General features: G+C 42.6%; 1 protein-coding gene and 1 long non-coding RNA gene across 2 annotated transcripts in view; one reads left to right on the top strand and one right to left on the bottom strand.

Annotated features, from left to right (window-relative positions):
* LOC310838507 overlaps nt 1-17,497 on the top strand; it is a 178,210-nt gene that overhangs the window by 116,280 nt on the left and 44,433 nt on the right. Inside the window, exons 6-8 of the long non-coding RNA XR_014560997.1 lie at nt 797-955; nt 8,497-8,597; nt 8,983-9,146. This is a non-coding gene — a long non-coding RNA (uncharacterized lncRNA). The remainder of the gene's footprint in view (nt 1-796; nt 956-8,496; nt 8,598-8,982; nt 9,147-17,497) is intronic.
* Nucleotides 6,788-17,497, bottom strand: part of LOC310838421 (myosin-3) — a 31,774-nt gene continuing 21,064 nt past the window's right edge. The window contains exons 28-40 of the mRNA XM_083725782.1: nt 16,510-16,628; nt 15,268-15,464; nt 14,563-14,746; nt 13,133-13,298; nt 11,721-11,845; nt 11,014-11,322; nt 10,584-10,787; nt 10,233-10,358; nt 8,863-9,033; nt 8,651-8,755; nt 8,472-8,567; nt 8,213-8,350; nt 6,788-6,946 (exon numbers count right to left, since the gene is read on the bottom strand). Coding sequence (XP_083581908.1) covers nt 6,923-6,946; nt 8,213-8,350; nt 8,472-8,567; nt 8,651-8,755; nt 8,863-9,033; nt 10,233-10,358; nt 10,584-10,787; nt 11,014-11,322; nt 11,721-11,845; nt 13,133-13,298; nt 14,563-14,746; nt 15,268-15,464; nt 16,510-16,628 — 1,964 coding nt within the window. The 3' untranslated portion in view covers nt 6,788-6,922. The remainder of the gene's footprint in view (nt 6,947-8,212; nt 8,351-8,471; nt 8,568-8,650; nt 8,756-8,862; nt 9,034-10,232; nt 10,359-10,583; nt 10,788-11,013; nt 11,323-11,720; nt 11,846-13,132; nt 13,299-14,562; nt 14,747-15,267; nt 15,465-16,509; nt 16,629-17,497) is intronic.

Here is a 17,497-nt window from a genome sequence, read left to right on the forward strand (position 1 = left end):
GACTACCCACTATTCAGCCCTGAGGGACTTTCATGTGGAAATACTATTTACAATATGAAGGAAATGCTTGGGTTTCCCCCCCACAATTTGAAATAATCAGAAAGAAAGCCTCAAACAGAATCACATGCCAAGGAGCTAAGGAGATTAACATTCTCAGGGGAGCTATGAAGATCATATACCAACCACAGCAGCATCCCAGATGGCTGCTGTAACATGATTCAGAATTGAGGAGATTTCTTTAGCTCAAAGCATGTTTCCTAAAATTTTGTGAGTGTCATTGCTGTTTAGCTATTTAAGCCATTTTCACTTTTGTACCGAAGGAGCATTCACAGCAGCAAATTGAGGGTAATTCACTCAGTAATTATTTATTCCTTTTGTATCCTGCCCTTCCTCTTAAGAGCTCAGGGCAATGTACATGGTTCTCACTTTATTTTGCTTTGAGATCAGACTAACCATAGGAAGTAGATTAGGCTGGGAGAGATAGTAGCTGTCCCAATATCACTTAGTGAGCTTCACAGCAGAGTTGGAATTAGATCCCAGGTTCCATTCTAACCACTTCACCTCGCATAAATCACTGACCCCAAGAAGATATGTAGAGGATATCTCTCCATCATCTCTGCTGATGGTGGAGACTGTCTGAATTGCCAATAAGCTTCTGAAGAAGGTGTCATCTGATTGGAGTCTTTGTAAATTGCTTTGAGGGTTTATTTGCAATTAACTGGTATACAAATTTGGTTAATAAATAAACATTTGCATCACTACCTGACCCTGAAAAGAATCAATGTGTTATTTCCAGGTTTGAATTTGCCTGTATTGAACTGCCTGCCTGAATTATTCAGCATACTCTCGTAGTGACCTGATTAACATGTAACACCAAGCCATACCATGAACAAACATGCTGGCTCCCAGGGAAAAGATTGCACCTCCTGTCTTGCCACTACTTCACTGTTGTGAGGTAAGTCATGGTGTTCCATGGTCATGTTGTGAGGTAAGTCATTAGTGTTCCATCTGAAAAATTATTTCATTACAGACAAACTACAAGGTGTAGCCATGGTTTGTTCTGTGACATTTGTGGCTTGTTGCGGGGACGGAATAAATTACAAGCCTGGGTTTATACATAAAGCTAAGTCAAACCATGGCTTAGCTCGTAGCAGCGTAGCAGCAGCAGGACCAGAGGAAGAGCAAAACAGCCAGCTATCTGGAAACCTGCACACTTGCCTGTTTGCACGAAGCCATAGTTCAGCCTAGCACTACATGCAAACTGGGTCATTTCCATTCAATTGCTCTTGAGCATTTTGAACTTCCCCAGTTTCCTTCCACAAAGGCTACCCAGTGACATCAGAATGTGTTAGACCGTACTGACAGCTGTTCAGCTTGCACTAACTCAAACTCCTTTGGTTGAAAGGATTCACTCTTTGTAACAAACCATGTTTAGGGTTTGTGTTTGGAGGGGAAGGCAGAGGCACTTGAAGTACAAAATATGAAGTAGTGGAGGGAAGAGCTGAAGGGTGTGTGCAGCGGCAGTAAGGTGCTGGGAAAGAGAGAGTGGAAGGAGGGTGGAGGGAATTGGCAAGGTGGAGATGGGTTTAAGATATCACGTATTACTTCTCATCAAGGTCATCCTAGACTTCAGTCTATTGTGAAGTTGTTTTCAGTGGCAGTGTAGACACCATGCATTTAAAGTTCATTCCCCACCCTAAAGAATCATGGGAAGTGTAGTTTACCAAGTGCAGAGCTATAGTTCCCAGCATCCTTAACAAACCACAGTTCCCAGGATTCTTGAGATGTGTGCTTTGGATGTATTGAGAAGCCACTGCTTCTCAGCTACATGTTCTGCCTGTTGTGAAACTCACACACTAAGGGTTTTAAAACCTACCCTCATGGTTACACCTAAACAGTGCTGTTAACACATTGTGGCTATGATACTTTTCTTTTAATTAATGCAATTACATTAATATTAATTATGCTTATATTTGTTAATATTGTTTTATTGAACAATATGCATTTTAGAAATAGATATATAAATATACTATCCTTTCCCCTCATCACAAAGGGCATTTACTGAAGCAGTCAGATGACCTCTTCAGCACTCCTTGTTTCCTCAAAGCTGCATCTATGGCAAGTGATATCTTATCATAGGCAGAAATGTCCAAGAGTCGGCAAGGACTGGACTTCCTACCCGGCCCCGGCCCCACAGTCACCGCAAACCGTTGTGATAATGAGAATATCAAATCACGTGCATAATCGCTTAGAGACGGCTGTGAAATAAACATAAAAAGGATGATAATGGTTTGCAGTTGTCATGAAAGAATTAAATAACATGTATCTGATATTGGAAGGAGGCTCACATGTGAAGCTACTCTGAATGTGTTGGATTAAAGTGCACATTAGTGACATTTGAAGTGATCCTGCTATATGGCTTCAAGCGCCTTGGTTTGGCAATGCAACCGTCTCATTTAGAATTCTGCAATATGAGTATCTTTGCATAAGGTTTATGCATCAAATCATTAAGAATGGAACGTGTTCCTATCCCATCCCCAAGAGTGTTTTTGTTGCTTTGTTTTTGCTTACAGTGAAGGAGCCGGGATACTGGGCGCAAGTTCAATGTGTGTGGGTAAAATGGCAGGTTGCCAAAGAGAGTGTCAGTAACAGGCTAATGTGTCTCAAGGGACTCTGTGTCCCTCTACTGGTAAGAGGGAAGAAAATCTCTCCCCCCTTATACAGAATATAACAAGATGCCCCTTTTTGCCTTTGTGTATTCTGTGGACTTTTATTTGCTCTGATTTTTGTTGTGGACATAACTGGCATTAAGAAGTAAATTTTGTGGAACCCCCTTTTCTTTGCTTGCATAAAAATAATTGTCAGTCACTGTTATCCCCCACCAACCGTGCCTTGTGCTGTTCTCCCAATGTATCGAGGTATCTGGCAAAGGAACTTCCTTTCAGTAATCTGAATGATGTGCAGAGCATTTGAGGGGCATTGCATTTACAGGACATTTGTGGAGTGATTTCTGATCATTTGAATGTAGTCTAGAAGAAAGATAAATAGCAGTGTGCCTGGTCTCACTTCTGGTAGTGGCACTGCTACCGCCTTTCCATTGTCAGCAAAACACAGCCATAGTGCGGAGGATAATAATCTGAGATAAAGCAAAATTCAAATTTGAAGGTAGTGCTTGATCTTCAGTTTTCCTAGGTTGTTTTTGTTGTTGTTAAGAATTCAAGTAGAATTTATGGTATCTTGTACTATGTGCATGTGTGTGTTTTCTTGCTTAGGAACTGCATATTTTAGATCAATGTGCATATTATATGTGTTCCCTGGCACTTATGCTGTACACACATATTAGGCATGGCTCCCTTGCTGCCATATTTCCATGTGTGAATATTTCAGTCAAATGCTTGGAAGAACCACCAAGCATCATGGAGTAGAGAACTTAAGGAAAGGGATGCCCCCACAAGGCCAATTATTCATGGTGCAATTGGGGCTCTAGAGTCTGAGCATTCATTGGGAAAAACAACAACCCAAAGAAAGTCTCTAGCCCTTCTGGAAGGTGAGCTATTAACCAAAAAGTACATCCTGACTAGAGGTAGGGTCACAGGGTTCGTATTGCTCTGCAGAGCCATTCAAGAAGTCTGACGCGTCCTTTCTTCCATTCTGATGAGCTGGGAAATAATCCTCTCCTGTTCTCTTTGAAGGGAACTCTGACAGTCTGGTGGTTGCAGCAGCTAAACATAGGCCTGCTTATATGTCTTCTGTGGGATTTTTGAGGGTGGTTTGGAGGCAAAAGGTGGTGGTGGAGTGGTTACAGGGAGCACATTTTGTTGCCAGAAGGGCTTTTCCTAAGTTGGGTCACAACAGTGGCACTAAAAGGTAAAGGGACCCCTGACCATTAGGTACATTCATGACCGACTCTGGGTTTGCGGTGCTCATCTCACTTTACTGGCTGAGGGAGCCGACATACAGCTTCCGAGTCATGTGGTCAGCATGACTAAGCCACTTCTGGAGAACCAGAGCAGCACACGGAAACACTGTTTACCTTCCCACTGGAGCAGTACCTATTTATCTACTTGCACTTTGATGTGCTTTCGAACTGCTACGTTGGCAGGAGCAGGGACTTCCCGCCGGGCTCCCGCGGCTTGCGCAGAGCTACCCGAAGCCCGGGCGCAACTGCTCAGCGCGCCCGGGCTTCGGGGTGCAGTCAGCTCTGCACAAGCCGTGGGAGCCCGGTGGGAAGTCCCGTGGGCTTCCACAGCTTGCGGAGAGCTTCCTGAAGCCTGGAGAGCGAGAGGGGTCGGTGCGCACCGACCTCTCTCGCTCTCCAGGCTTCAGCGAAAGCCTGCATTCACCCCATAGGACGCACACACGTTTCCCCTTCGTTTTTGGAGGGGGGAAAGTGCGTCCTATAGGGCGAAAAATACGGTAAGCTATAAGAATAAAAGATAGCTATGGGAAGGAGGCAGAATAAGTGCAAAAAGTTCAGGGTTTTTTAAAAAGTAGATTTGTTATGCTAGGGTGGCAGAGCATTTTAATTATACAAACTTAAATTTATGATATGCATTTTAAACCCTCCTGTGAAATACAATCTGTGGTCATCCAAGTCAAACCCTTGATCTGTTAATCTCAATTTTGTCTACACTGACTGGCGACAGCAATCTAGATGGGATCCTTCCACCCTAATCCTACCTAGAGATATGAGAGATTGAGTCTAGGGAAACTTTAACATGCAGAGCATGTGCTCTGTTGAGCTACATCTCATCCCTATGATAACTAGCTACCCTCATTTCTGCCTTTGTGATTTCAAGATTGACTTACTGTAATGTGCTGCATGCATGGCTGTCACTCAAGATGATCTAGAAACCTTAAATGGCTTTAAAACGTAGCTGCCTGTAAGTTATCAACCATAGGCTATTGTAAACATATGATACATATTTTGGAACAACTTCATTGGTTTTCAGTTTGTTTCCAATTCTAGTTCAGGGTGCAGTTTGTGAATTTTAAAGCTGTTCTGTTTTGGAGTACAGAAAGAGCAAGGAAGAGATGGTAAATGATAGAGGCTATGAAAGACAGTAACTCGTTTCACACTTGACTTATCCAGTCTTCTGTGTCTCAAGAGCCTTCATCAAAATAGTTCTGAGCATACAGATATCTGTCTCCATGCCAACTTTGCCTTATTATACAGTTATTAATGGCAAATGATCCAACCCAGAAAAGTATTGTCCACTTTATTCCTAATCCATATTTTTTATTCTGTTCTCCTCAATATTGCTTTTTATTGCACAGTGTCAAGAAGCCATAAATTAGGACAATAATGCCTACCCACATCAGACAGAATGGTTATTTCACATTTATTGCAAATATTGTAAGCTGTTTACAGGCAGACTACATTAGGGTGAAAAACGCAATAAACTCGTGGGGGGGGGGAATTGTGGCATCTGAAATAACCCCTAATTTCAGTTGGTGCAAGTAGCAATAAGCCTGCTGGAATATGAATAGGGTCCACCATTTTAAAATCTCGTACAGCTGTCAATCCTTCCATGATATCATGGTCCTTTTTAACAGGATACTGTGGGCAATCTTGGCCCTGTGGAATGCCTTGCATGTTTATTAAGAGCATGTAACCACAGCAAGACTCTTCTAAGACTGTCTATAGTTAGACTTTTGGAAGAAGCACATGTCCTTCCTAAGTGAGATGGCATCTGGACCTTGTCAAGTGTGTCAGCTTTCACTCTCAGACTCTTGTTTCCCAGCATATATTTGTGCAGAGATTCCAAGCTGCATTGAGGCTCCACCCTAAGTGATACTGTTTTCTTCTCATATTATCACAGTTCAGCCATCAGTGACGAGGATTCTTTTAATGATTTACGAAGATGTAATGCCACAGACAGATGTAGAGGGGAGTTGAGCTCTGTGTCCTATCTTCAGCTTTACTAACAAACGGGTTGGGAGCACCAGAATGGGGTTTGGGGAGGTGGAAACTTGTTGTGACATGCCAACTGCCTAGATAGTGACAAACATATTATGAATCTTCACACCCTCATTCCACCTTCTGGGCAGCCTTATGCTGGGGGACAGGATGTGGGGACTCGTGGTGGGAGATAGTGATATGGAGTACTGATTATATGGGCACCATACTTTATGGCTGCAATGGAAGTGACACAAGAATGGCCTCTTTGGGAAGAGAGAGCCCTGCTTCAGTGGATTTCCCACACCACTAAGAACTGAACTGCTGTAAGGATGGAGATGGAAGTTTAGAGTTCCTAGTATGTTCGTAATTTAACACTCTGTTGTCACTAGCCTCTGTGTTAGAAACAGTAAAGCTTTTCTCGCAATATGACTAGTTGGGGAACTTCTGCAAAACATGTTATGTGGCCTGTAGCTGTTGCTAGAGGGCAGTCGTTCACATTTGTCCTCCCATCTGTTCCCTAGAGAAAAGTATTTTCTTCTGAGTAATTGAGCTATATAGAAGCCAGTGCATTTCAACATTAACATGCTATTTTAAAAAAAAGAATCTGATCTCACCTGAAGGAGCTGTTTCTCAGAGGTGTTGAAGGCATGGCATGGGCCTGCCTTTTCTGGGGCTAGCTGTGAAGCTGTGTTAAGTTTTTATGCAGGCAGTATTGTTTCCTGCTGTGCTGCATTGCTTGACTTACTTATTCTTTATATATTGTTATGAGTTTGTGAGGGGTAAGCTGTATGCCTGAGCTGTATGCCTGAGGTATCAGCGTTGCAACCACTTTCACTTTTTATTATGTCTGCAGCTTACAACACAAAGAGCAAAACTCACCAAGTCTTTAAGCAAAGCAAAATTTATTTTCTATTAGAGCTATTGAGGAAAGATCACAGGATTACTACAATTTCAAGCAACATCATGGGGACATATATGCATTTTGCATACATTTCAAGCTTCTTCTGTCCTGCAGTAGATTTACTCTTCACTTTCTATGATTACCTGCCACAAACAAAACAAACAAACTCAGTACTTGTTAAAATGCAAGGAAAACAATGAGCCGTTTCAGCCACTATCTTCTTGAGAAATGGGAAGCAGGGCTCACACCATTAGCACTGCTGAAAAACCAGCTCCACCAGGCCTCCTCTTTATCAACTGGCAGAATGATAGAAGACATTCTATCAGGTTGCCTTAGTAGGAAAGATGAGAAGCAAAGTCATTTGCCTTTCCCAAAGTCCAGCTCCATGAGGCACTTGCGGCCCTGAGTTGTTTCTCAGCCAGCTGTCATCACAAGAACAACTGTTGAACAATCGGCACCTGAGTTTGCTTTTTTCCTCTTCCCTGCCTGTTCCTTTTCCCATGTCTGTAGCACTTTTTATATTGTAACCAGACTGTCTTGTTTTAATTCACTGTATGTAAGCCTTTGTTTGTTTGTTTGTTTGTTTGTTTGTTTGTATCCCGTCCATCTGGCTGGGTTTCCCCAGTCACTCTGGGCGGCTTCCAACAAAGATTAAGAATACTCAAGAAGCCTCTTTGGCTGAAGAGGGGGTGCAAATGGTCTAAATAAATGAAGGATAAATATATTTGAATCCAACAGTGCCGCTCAGCTAATGGTAAGGCTTCTATCAATGGAAGAGGAAATGAAGCTCCTTCTACTTGCAATTCCCCAGGCTCTCCCTTAAATCTGCTCTGAGGAACTCCCAACCCTCTGGAGCAGATTTAGGGGATGTGGGACCTGACCATTTGTGCAAGTTTGGGTGACTAGGGCTTAAATCAGGGTTAGCCAATGTGGTGTCCTCCACATTGGTGGACTACAACTCCCATCATCCCTCACCACTGGCTGTGCTTGCTGGGGCTGATGGAAGTTGTAGTTCAGCAACATCTGGGGACACCATGTTGACTCTCCCTGGCTTAAATGGATAATATACTTGTGTCTTTGAACTGGGGTTTTACAAGACTAACTCCTGCAAAAGCAAGGGGGCGCTTTGGTTTTTTGAATAAGCCTCTTATCAATACAAAGTAGCCTGAAGCCACATTCTCTCCTTGCTTAATTCCATTGGCTTCACTGATGCTGAAGCCACAGCGAATTTGAACCCAGAGCTATTAAGTGTGTTGCTTCTTCCACTCTGTGCAGCATTCTTAATGGCTCCTTGCTGGATGCTCAGATTCCTTTCATACATCCACTGCTGCAGCAGGGATCTGTAAAAACACAGTTGCATCATTCAGGAGGGACAAATTATTTGGCATCTGGTCTGTGGAGGCACTTACCTTTGTGGTAGAAACCTCCCTGGTCTTTGCCCGAAGCTTATTGACCTGAGACTCAGCAATATCAGCCCTTTCCTCTGCCTCTTCCAGCTCATGTTGCGTTTTCCTGAATTTGGAGAGGTGAACGTTGGCCTGTTGGTCCTATAATCAGAAAGCAATAGCACACAAAAACCCTAAGTCATACCTCTGATGTCAAAGCTGAGACCTTATGCATTTTGTACAAATGACCAAAAATGAAGCTTGTGTCTTTCAAATAACTCACAGCCTCCTCTGCTTGTCTCTTGTAGGATTTGACCTTCAGCTGAAGCTTATCCACCAAGTCCTGTAGCCTTATCACATTCTTCCTGTCCTCTTCACCCTAGAAAAGTGGCACCTGATTAGGTGATACGTAAGTTGTCAAAGAAGTATTGGGAAGCACTGGCTCCTTCCTTTTCCTCTTACCTGGAAAGTCAGTTCTTTGACTCGCCGTTCATACTTGCGAATACCTTTAATGGCTTCTGTGGCTCGCTTCTGCTCCCCCTCTAGTTCAGACTCCAGTTCTCGGATCTAGGAAGTCAAGCAAAACATTAATTTCCTTAGCAACTCTGATATAGGGGCCTCTGACCTATGGAGAACTCTGGTGCTTGCCACCAGCTCCCAACCCCAGTGTTTACCCTGGCCTCCATTTTCTGGATCTGCTTCTTCCCTCCTTTCAGAGCAAGTTGTTCTGCTTCATCCAGCCGAAGCTGCAGATCCTTCACTGTCTGATCCAGGTTCTTTTTCATTCTCTCCAGGTGAGCGCTAGTGTCTTGCTCTTTCTTCAGCTCCTCTGCCATCATGGCCGCCTTGACATACAAACAGTAGACCCCAGTCAACAGGTACACTCGGAGCAAAGGGCAGAAGCTCAGCAGAGTTCGAAAGATCAACTTGTGACCACCAGAAATGGCCTGCTCAATAAGTAAGCCATCCCAAAGAATGAATCAACATTCAAACTATTAACAAAGGTGCTGGGCTCATTATATAACATTGAACGGAAACACTTATGAATTTCCAGTATCACTGGCATGGTGCAGAGAAGGTATTCACACAACACTATATGAATGACACATTTCATAGTTCTTGGAGCCATGTCAGTTGGGTGCAGAAGGCATAGCAAAGAATCTTATGGCATCTTAAAGGCTAACACATTAAGACATAAGCATTCATGAATTGGAGCCAAATTCATAATGTTTGTGTGTCACCCATCAGACACAACCACATGAGATCTGCTTTCCTGTGAGGGCATTCCTTGGGGTAGAGGTCTGCATGTGAAATGTTGTGATCATGTAGAAAGAAGAAAAAGCTGATCATGTATGTCCTTCACTTGAAATCAGCAGGTCCACCTGGTTACACCATTTCCCCAGCCGACAGGGATTGGGGTCATAGAAGAATAACTCACATATGGCCCTAGCTGTGTGACTGAAGGACAGATTCATTGTTTGTATGATGGGCTACATAGAGTTGTTTGCCACTGTTTTTTTCTCTTGCAAAGGCTCTGCGCTTCAACAGCTGCATGGTAGGCAAACGTTCAACAGGGATGGCATGGAAACTCAGTGATGGGGAAAATGCATCCAACTGTTTGCAAATGATAGCATGCTAGTAAAAAGACTAGGGTTTTAAGCAGGCCATCTTGTGAAACTGAGCTTTGTTCCTTTAGGGGAAATAGATGAAAGGAGCATAGCAACTGGGGCTGGGGGAATTGGTAGTGCCTGGAGACTGTATTAATGCCCTTCCCTATTTGTTCCAAGGTATATAAGGGTTGAAGCCACCTGAGGCAGCACTTTCATGCATGCCCCCTTAGTGGTGCACTTTGAAGGAATAGAGGCTCTTTTTCCTCCTTCTATCAGTTTGTGAAGGCATACTGAAGGAAAAAACTGTTAGCCACTCACAGGACTGGACAGCTCTAGAATGATCACTGTGATCAAGTGTCCATGAGCCAACAAAAATTGTTATAGATAACAGCAAGGTTTTGTGGCAACCACTGAAAGAGAAAAGAAGCTCTTACATCTGTGATGGCTTTCTTTGCCTTCTCCTCTGCATTTCTGGCCTCTTTAATGGCATCTTCCACTTCACTTTGAAGTTGAGAAACATCAATTTCCAGCTTCTTCTTTGTGTTAATAAGGCTGGTGTTCTAAACAAAAGACACAGTGAGGATGTTTCAGCATCTCTTACGCCACAGTTTCTAGTAATGATTAGGCAACTATTCCTCCTCATACTTGGAGGCAGCATATCTCTGTTTACCACTATAGAGCATGTCAGTGGCCACAGTCAGACATTGGAATGTGAGATTAGATGGACATTTGAACCAATGTAGCATGGCAAGTTTTGTTGTTATAGTGACAACTGTAGCCCATACTTGTGTGTGAAGAAGTTGCACGCGTTCATTTGCATCTAGAAGCTCTTGTTCAGCTAACTTCCTTCCCCTCTCTGTCTGTTCCAGAGCTGCCCGGAGCTCCTCAATCTCAGCCTGCATCAGATTAGCTCTGCGCTCAATCATAGCCACTTGCTCTTTCAGATCTTCTTGGCCTCGGAGGGCATCATCCAAATGTAGCTGTGTGTCCTAAACACAACAAGGGAAAGTGTTGAGCAGAACTGAATTTCTAATATTCATATAAAGCAATAGTGGTTAACATATGACCCTCCAGGATGTTGTTGGACTCCAATGCCCATCAGCCCTAGCCAACATGGCCGGTGTTCAAGGACAATGGGAGCTGTAATCTAACAACATCTGGATGGCCACAGATTAACCACTCTTGATATAAAGGATATATTGGAAAGATAAGTACCTTAAGCTGCCCTTGGACATTCCTGAGGTGTTTCTGTGTCTCAGCTGCAAGACGGTTTGCATGGCTCAGCTGGATCTCCATTTCATTTAAATCTCCCTCCATCTTCTTCTTAATCCTCACAGCTTCATTCCTGCTCCGTATTTCTGCATCCAAGGCACTTTGCATTGTGTCCACTGTTCTTTGGTGGTTCCTCTTCAGCTGATCAATTTCTTCATCTTTCTCGGCAATCTTTCTATCGATCTCGGATCTCACCTGAGTCAACTCAAGCTGAATGCGAAGGATTTTGGCTTCCTCGTGTTCAAGAGCACCCTATTGAGGAAATGTTGGAGAAATAAAGCAGCACAGAGATTTGGGGTTGGAGGAAACTTAGATTACTTTTCTCCTTCTTGATCTTACCACAGTGTAGTAAAACATAGTTAACTAATATCTTTTAACAATTTAACACCAATATGGACGTCACTATAGAAGTTTTCTCAAAGATTAGGTGTGATGTGACTTCAGAGAATCCTATATCCATATTTCCCTTTAGCTTAAACAAATTCCACCATGCCATGATGACCATCTGCCAAACAAATGGTATGTGGTTTGTGGGAATCCGATGCAACAAATGAGCATCTCCAACTACCACATTCCAAAAGACTTTTATAAAAACCTAGTTACGTATTTACCATTTGTATTTTATTTCCTACTGTTTTTTGGCATCTTACCTCTGCTTCCTCTAGAGCCATCTGCATATCAGATTTCTCCACTTCTATCTGCTTCTTGGCCTTCTCAAGTTCATGGATAATTTTGCCACTTTGACTAATTTGTTCTGTAAGATCAGCTATTTCCTCTAGGAAGAATTAAACATACACAGAGATGATAAAGGGTGAAATGCCTCTAGAACTAGAAACACACACACATGTGCAAAGAGCTGCTCTGCAAACAGAGGTGATACTTGTGCCTTCTTCTGTCTGCTTCAGAACAGTTCACAAAACTCCTTTTTTATGATGAAAGATATCCCAAATGCTCCCAGATATAATGCCTGAGCCATCATAAATTCCCTCTTCTTTTTTTTCAAACCTAGGAAATTCTGTCAGTTTTACCTATGATTACCACCAGCTACAGGGACGCGGGTGTCGCTGTGGATTAAACCACAGAGCCTAGAACTTGCCGATCAGAAAGTCGGCGGTTCGAATCCCTGCAACGGGGTGAGCTCCTGTTGCTTGGTCCCTGCTCCTGCCAACCTAGCGGTTCAAAAGCACATCAAAGTGCAAGTAGATAAATAGGTACCACTCCAGCGGGAAGGTAAATGGCATTTCCGTGCACTGCTCTGGTTTGCCAGAAGCGACTTAGTCATGCTGGCCACATGACCCGGAAGCTGTACTCGGCCAATAAAGCGAGATGAGCGCCGCAACCCCAGAGTCGGTCACGACTGGACCTAAGTCAGGGGTCCCTTTACCAGAGAAAGTTGGAACTGCTCACATGGACAAAAATGCATTGTGTGAAATTAAACCAACCAAGTGCTGTTGCCAATACTTCCTAAGGACATTTATGAGATTTGTGTGGGGCAGTCAATTCTGAAAACTGCCATTAGTGATATCAAGTTAGCCTTGCCTTCTCATCACAGGACGAGAATGAGAATGTGCAGAGATCTGGAAATTCTGAACGCTTTTAACTCTAATATTTTCTTAAAGTTCTTAAGGCTAGAATGTGCTATGATCTGACAAAGAACATATACACCTGCTTTAGTCATCTCTTGATTTTTAGTCACAGTTCTGCACAAAGATGGACAGTTTCTGAATCAGTGCAGCTTCCATGATATGGAGGTGCAATGATGAGGATATTTCTGCTTGTTGTACCACTGCTAAAGGCACAGAGAAAAGTCAGCAATCCTTGCATATCCCTGAGACCCTCTGCACTGTGAATTATCATTGCTAGAGTCAAATAATAATAATAATAATAATAATAATAATAATAATAATAATAATTTATTATTTATACCCCGCCCATCTGGCTGAGTTTTCCCCAGCCACTCTGGGCGGCTCCCAATCAGTGTTAAAAACCGTACAGCATTACATATTAAAAACTTCCCTGAAATAACCAACAAATAGAAAGAAGGCCAAAAAAGGAAACTTACGCTGTAGGTTCTTGTTTTCTCGCTTGATTGTTTCCAGCTGATCTAGGGTCTCCTCATAAGCATTCTTCATTTTGAAAAGTTCAGTGCTCAAGGAGCGTGACTCCTTTAAGGAACCTTCCAGCTCTGACTGGCTCTCTTCATACTTGGTCTTCCATTCTGCCAAAATCTTAACATCCATTGTGTTTGAGTTAGTTAGTTGCCGTTATATTTGCCTATGATTTTTCTTTGCTAAACTAGCCTTCTCAGTAGCAGTTCTGGACATCACTAGGAAGAAGGCAGTGACAGTTCACAGGGGGTTTCTCTACCCCTTTATTTTCTGTGCCAGGGGAAATCCAAACAGAGTAAAGGAAGCCTTGGCCGATAAAACTATACACTGCAATTCCACCAGCTACCACTCTCTGTCCCCCAGCAATTCTCTGACAATCTTTTTCCCAAACACCCAATAGCACTCTTGACCTCAGAGCAGAAGGACGTCCCAGGGCATGGTTGGAAAGCACATGACACATCTACCTTGTTAAAGTTAAGCAGCAACTCTAGTTCATGCCTGGATGGAACAACTCCTAGGTACTCTATATATGCCGCCTCAAGTTTCATGATAGAAGAAAGTTGGGATCTTAACATAACTGTGAATCAGACCAATTCCCAATTTCAAAGTAGTCATACAGCCCAAAATCATGTCAAGCATGCTGAGCATAAGTACAGGGGTGATGCATCCCTGAATCAGGAAACCTGAATGGTTTCCCATTAATAAACAAATACAGACACACATTTGTAAGATCCTTCTGTCACAAAAGGCTATGGGTCACAGGCTATGGGCTCTGCATGGTGCCCTCATTCCTCAAATCTGCGCCAAATTGCTGGTGTCCCTCTGACATCAGAGAATGGGCTTAAATATTTCAGTATACCTGAAGGAGCGTCTCCACCCCCATCGTTTGGCCCGGACATTGAGGTCCAGTGCTGAGGGCCTTCTGGAGGTTCCCTCACTACGAGAAGTAAAGTTACAGGGAACCAGGCAAAGGGCCTTCTTGTTAGTGGCTCCTGCCCTGTGGAACACCCTCCCATCAGATGTCAAAGGAATAAACAACTATCTGATGTTTAGAAGACATCTGAAGGCAGCCCTGTTCAGGAAACTTTTTTTTAATGACTGATGTTTTAATGTATTTTTAATCTCCTGTTGGAAGCTGCCCAGAGTGGGCAGGGTATAAGTAATAAAATAATAATAATAATAATAATAATAATAATAATAATAATAATAATAATTATTATTATTATTATTATTATTATTATTTTATTATTTTATTATATTAGTAGTAGTAGGTAGAAGTGAGAGTCAGATTCAAATTCAGAAGCAAGTGGAGTGTATCTGCTAGTTTGAGACGAAGAGTGCCTATTTCTCATCTAAGGGCTGATACTATAGAGGAGAAACACACCTTGTCAAAATTCCTTTGCTTCTTATCCAGAGCAGCTGCTAGAGCATTTGCTCGCTCAACGTCCACCATCATGTCTTCCACTTCACATTGCAGCCTCTGCTTTGTTTTCTCCAGGGAAGCACACTTGGAATTCACAGCTTCAACTTGTTCTTCAGCTTCTTGAAGCCTCTGAGCAAGCTTTTTCCTTAAAGAAGTCAGATTGTAATGATGATGCCCATATAACTACTAAGGTTGCCCTTAGTAGCACAGTATAGTTTACAGTATCTTAGCCACCTGCATGCTTGTAGAACTGATAGGCAAGTCCAAGTAAATTCATATTCTGAATCAGGTTATTATGCATTTTGGCAACATCATTAATTAAATTGTGAGTCCTCTTGGCGTTTGGGTGGGGTGTCAGATTTTAATCAGAAAGTTATGTTGTCAAATTCTAGTTTATTCTTTAATGTGACAGAATTAAGTGGACTAAAATCCAGTCACATGGGTACTATCATATATAAATCCCAGCACTTTCATGATTTCCACCGTGCTGAAATATATGCTGAAGATCATAAATGTTTGTCCCTTCATCTAAGAATGAGGAACCAAGTGCCCAGTTTGTAGTGGTATCCCCACATGGATAGGTTACTGTTATGAACATAAAAGGTGGTTGAATGTAATGTGTGAAAATGGCTTATTAGCATGCCACTTCTCATCCCCAGCACTTACTTGGCCTCTTCCAGTTCCTCTGTGCGTTGAATGGCATCTGTCTCATATTTGGTTCTCCACTGGGCCACTTCACTGTTGGCTTTAGACAGGGCACGTTGGAGTTCACTCTTTGCTTCTTGTTCCTCTTCGTATTGTTCCCGGAGCAAGTCACAGTCATGGCGAGCAGATTGTAAGGCATGAGCCAGTGCATTCTTCGCCTAAGAACCGTAAGCCATGCATACATTTATAACTGAATTCATAGATTCTTACATTGGTGCTCTTGGAACAATACCTGTGGTGTTTTGCATGTATAATCTCAGAGTAAAGCTATCCTGACAGAAGTCAGGATGAAGCAAGAGGCTACTTTATTCACACAAAACTCAAGCAGTTTTCAGTACTGAAGAGACTTATGAGTGCCCAAGAAAGTGTTCCAAGTCTTGGATTACTGTGAATTAATCATGTCACCTGCAAGACCAGCAGAGTCACTGCTGCAATATGTGGTAAAGGTAAAGGTAAAGGGACCCCTGACCATTAGGTCCAGTCGTGGCCGACTCTGGGGTTGCGGCGCTCATCTCGCTTTATTGGCTGAGGGAGCCGGAGTACAGCTTCTGGGTCATGTGGCCAGCATGACTAAGCCGCTTTTGGTGAACCAGAGCAGTGCTCGGAAACGCCATTTACCTTCCCTAATTGTTACAGTGTCATACAAGATAGTATCATAGTGATCTGGAGTGAGTTAAAATATTTATTTATGCCATGTTTAGATTTTTTTTTAAAAGGTACCTTGATATTCACAAATAGTGAGTTGGTATTTTGTTTGACAGATATGAGGACAATTAAAAATGGGAGCACAATCCTGTGCATATCTGCTAAGGAGTGAGTTCAATGAGTCTTGGGCTGTAATCCAAACCCATTTTCTCCACCAAACTGAATGCCATTTACTACTCAGTAGATGTATAGAATTGTGCTGTTATTCCCAGTGCATCTGTAGACCTAGCCTGATAGCATGAGATATAATTAATTCGCATGATGTAGTCATGGTTTCCGCTGAGTCCATAAGCAGATACATCCCCTCTCAACTTTTAGACATAGTTCCAATGACAGCTCATCATGGTACAGTTGTGTTGCATATTGGAAGGGTTGAGAACTTGCTGACAGATGTGTCCACTAAAGTGTTGGAAATTTAAATTAAATTCTTCCAATGTTAATGTATTCCTTTTAATGAATCAAGAGAAATGTTCCCCAGCAGTCTAGGCTTATGAATACCTTGGTCTCTTCCTCCAGGTGCCTCTTTAGTTCTTCTATTTGCTGAGTAAATGCTTGTTTGCTTCTGGAAAGTTGGGATATTATGCTCTCCCTTTCCTCAAGTTGACGCGCCAGTTCACCTGTGACCACAGAAGACAAATTCTTAATTTGCTAATAACAGTGATGTTCACTATAACCTTAGGTGTGATTCCATATCTCCCAGGCTTAATTCACAGTGTCAGCTCTATTAACCTTATGCCTTTAAGAATTATCCCTCCGCAACAATCTTTCTTTCACAGATCTGCTGGTCCAGAAGTAGCAGGGCATGAACCTTCCTAGAAAATACACACAGGCCCCACCATCCGCACTTAAAAATTATGCCCAAACCTTGCTATATGCACCACAGATTCACTTATCCAAACAGCCCACTTCCTTGGTTTTTTTGTGTTTTGTTGGCTGTCAGCAGCCATTTTCAAGCAGAAACCACAATCAGAGAGCAGGGGAAATAGGACAAGTCAGGGAGCAGGAGAGATAGGACAAATCAGTTTTCCCCTCTGTCTCTTTTTTGCTGATGAGTTGCAGCCATTTCAAGAAGAAACCATGGAGGTGGGGAAGATATCAGACAATTCCCGCGTTAGAAATGTTTCCATAGGAAAAAATGGAAATTGTGGACTTGTTATATTTAGACACACCTAACAATATCCAGGAAATGCATTGGGGTCATAAAGCAGGACCTGCATGTACACTCCAGCATAAAAGCCTAATCCCTATTATACTGGACTTGGGGTTTGCTGCTCAGTGATGCTTGAAATTCACTCTGAATTTGCTGGAGACAGTTTTGCATGCCTCTTTTTTTTAATGTTCAGTGCATCTTACAAAGCAGAAGTGTGTACATCTACTCCCATGGTGAGATGGTTGTGAGTGAAGTGTGGGTGCAGCTCATTTCTCACTAAGGAGCAGCTTGCAAGTTGCACCAGAAGCACAAATGCAAGTCATTCGTGTTCCCTCT

This window comes from Podarcis gaigeae (assembly GCF_964106915.1).
Source record: "Podarcis gaigeae genome assembly, chromosome: 2".
Lineage (NCBI taxonomy): Eukaryota > Metazoa > Chordata > Lepidosauria > Squamata > Lacertidae > Podarcis > Podarcis gaigeae.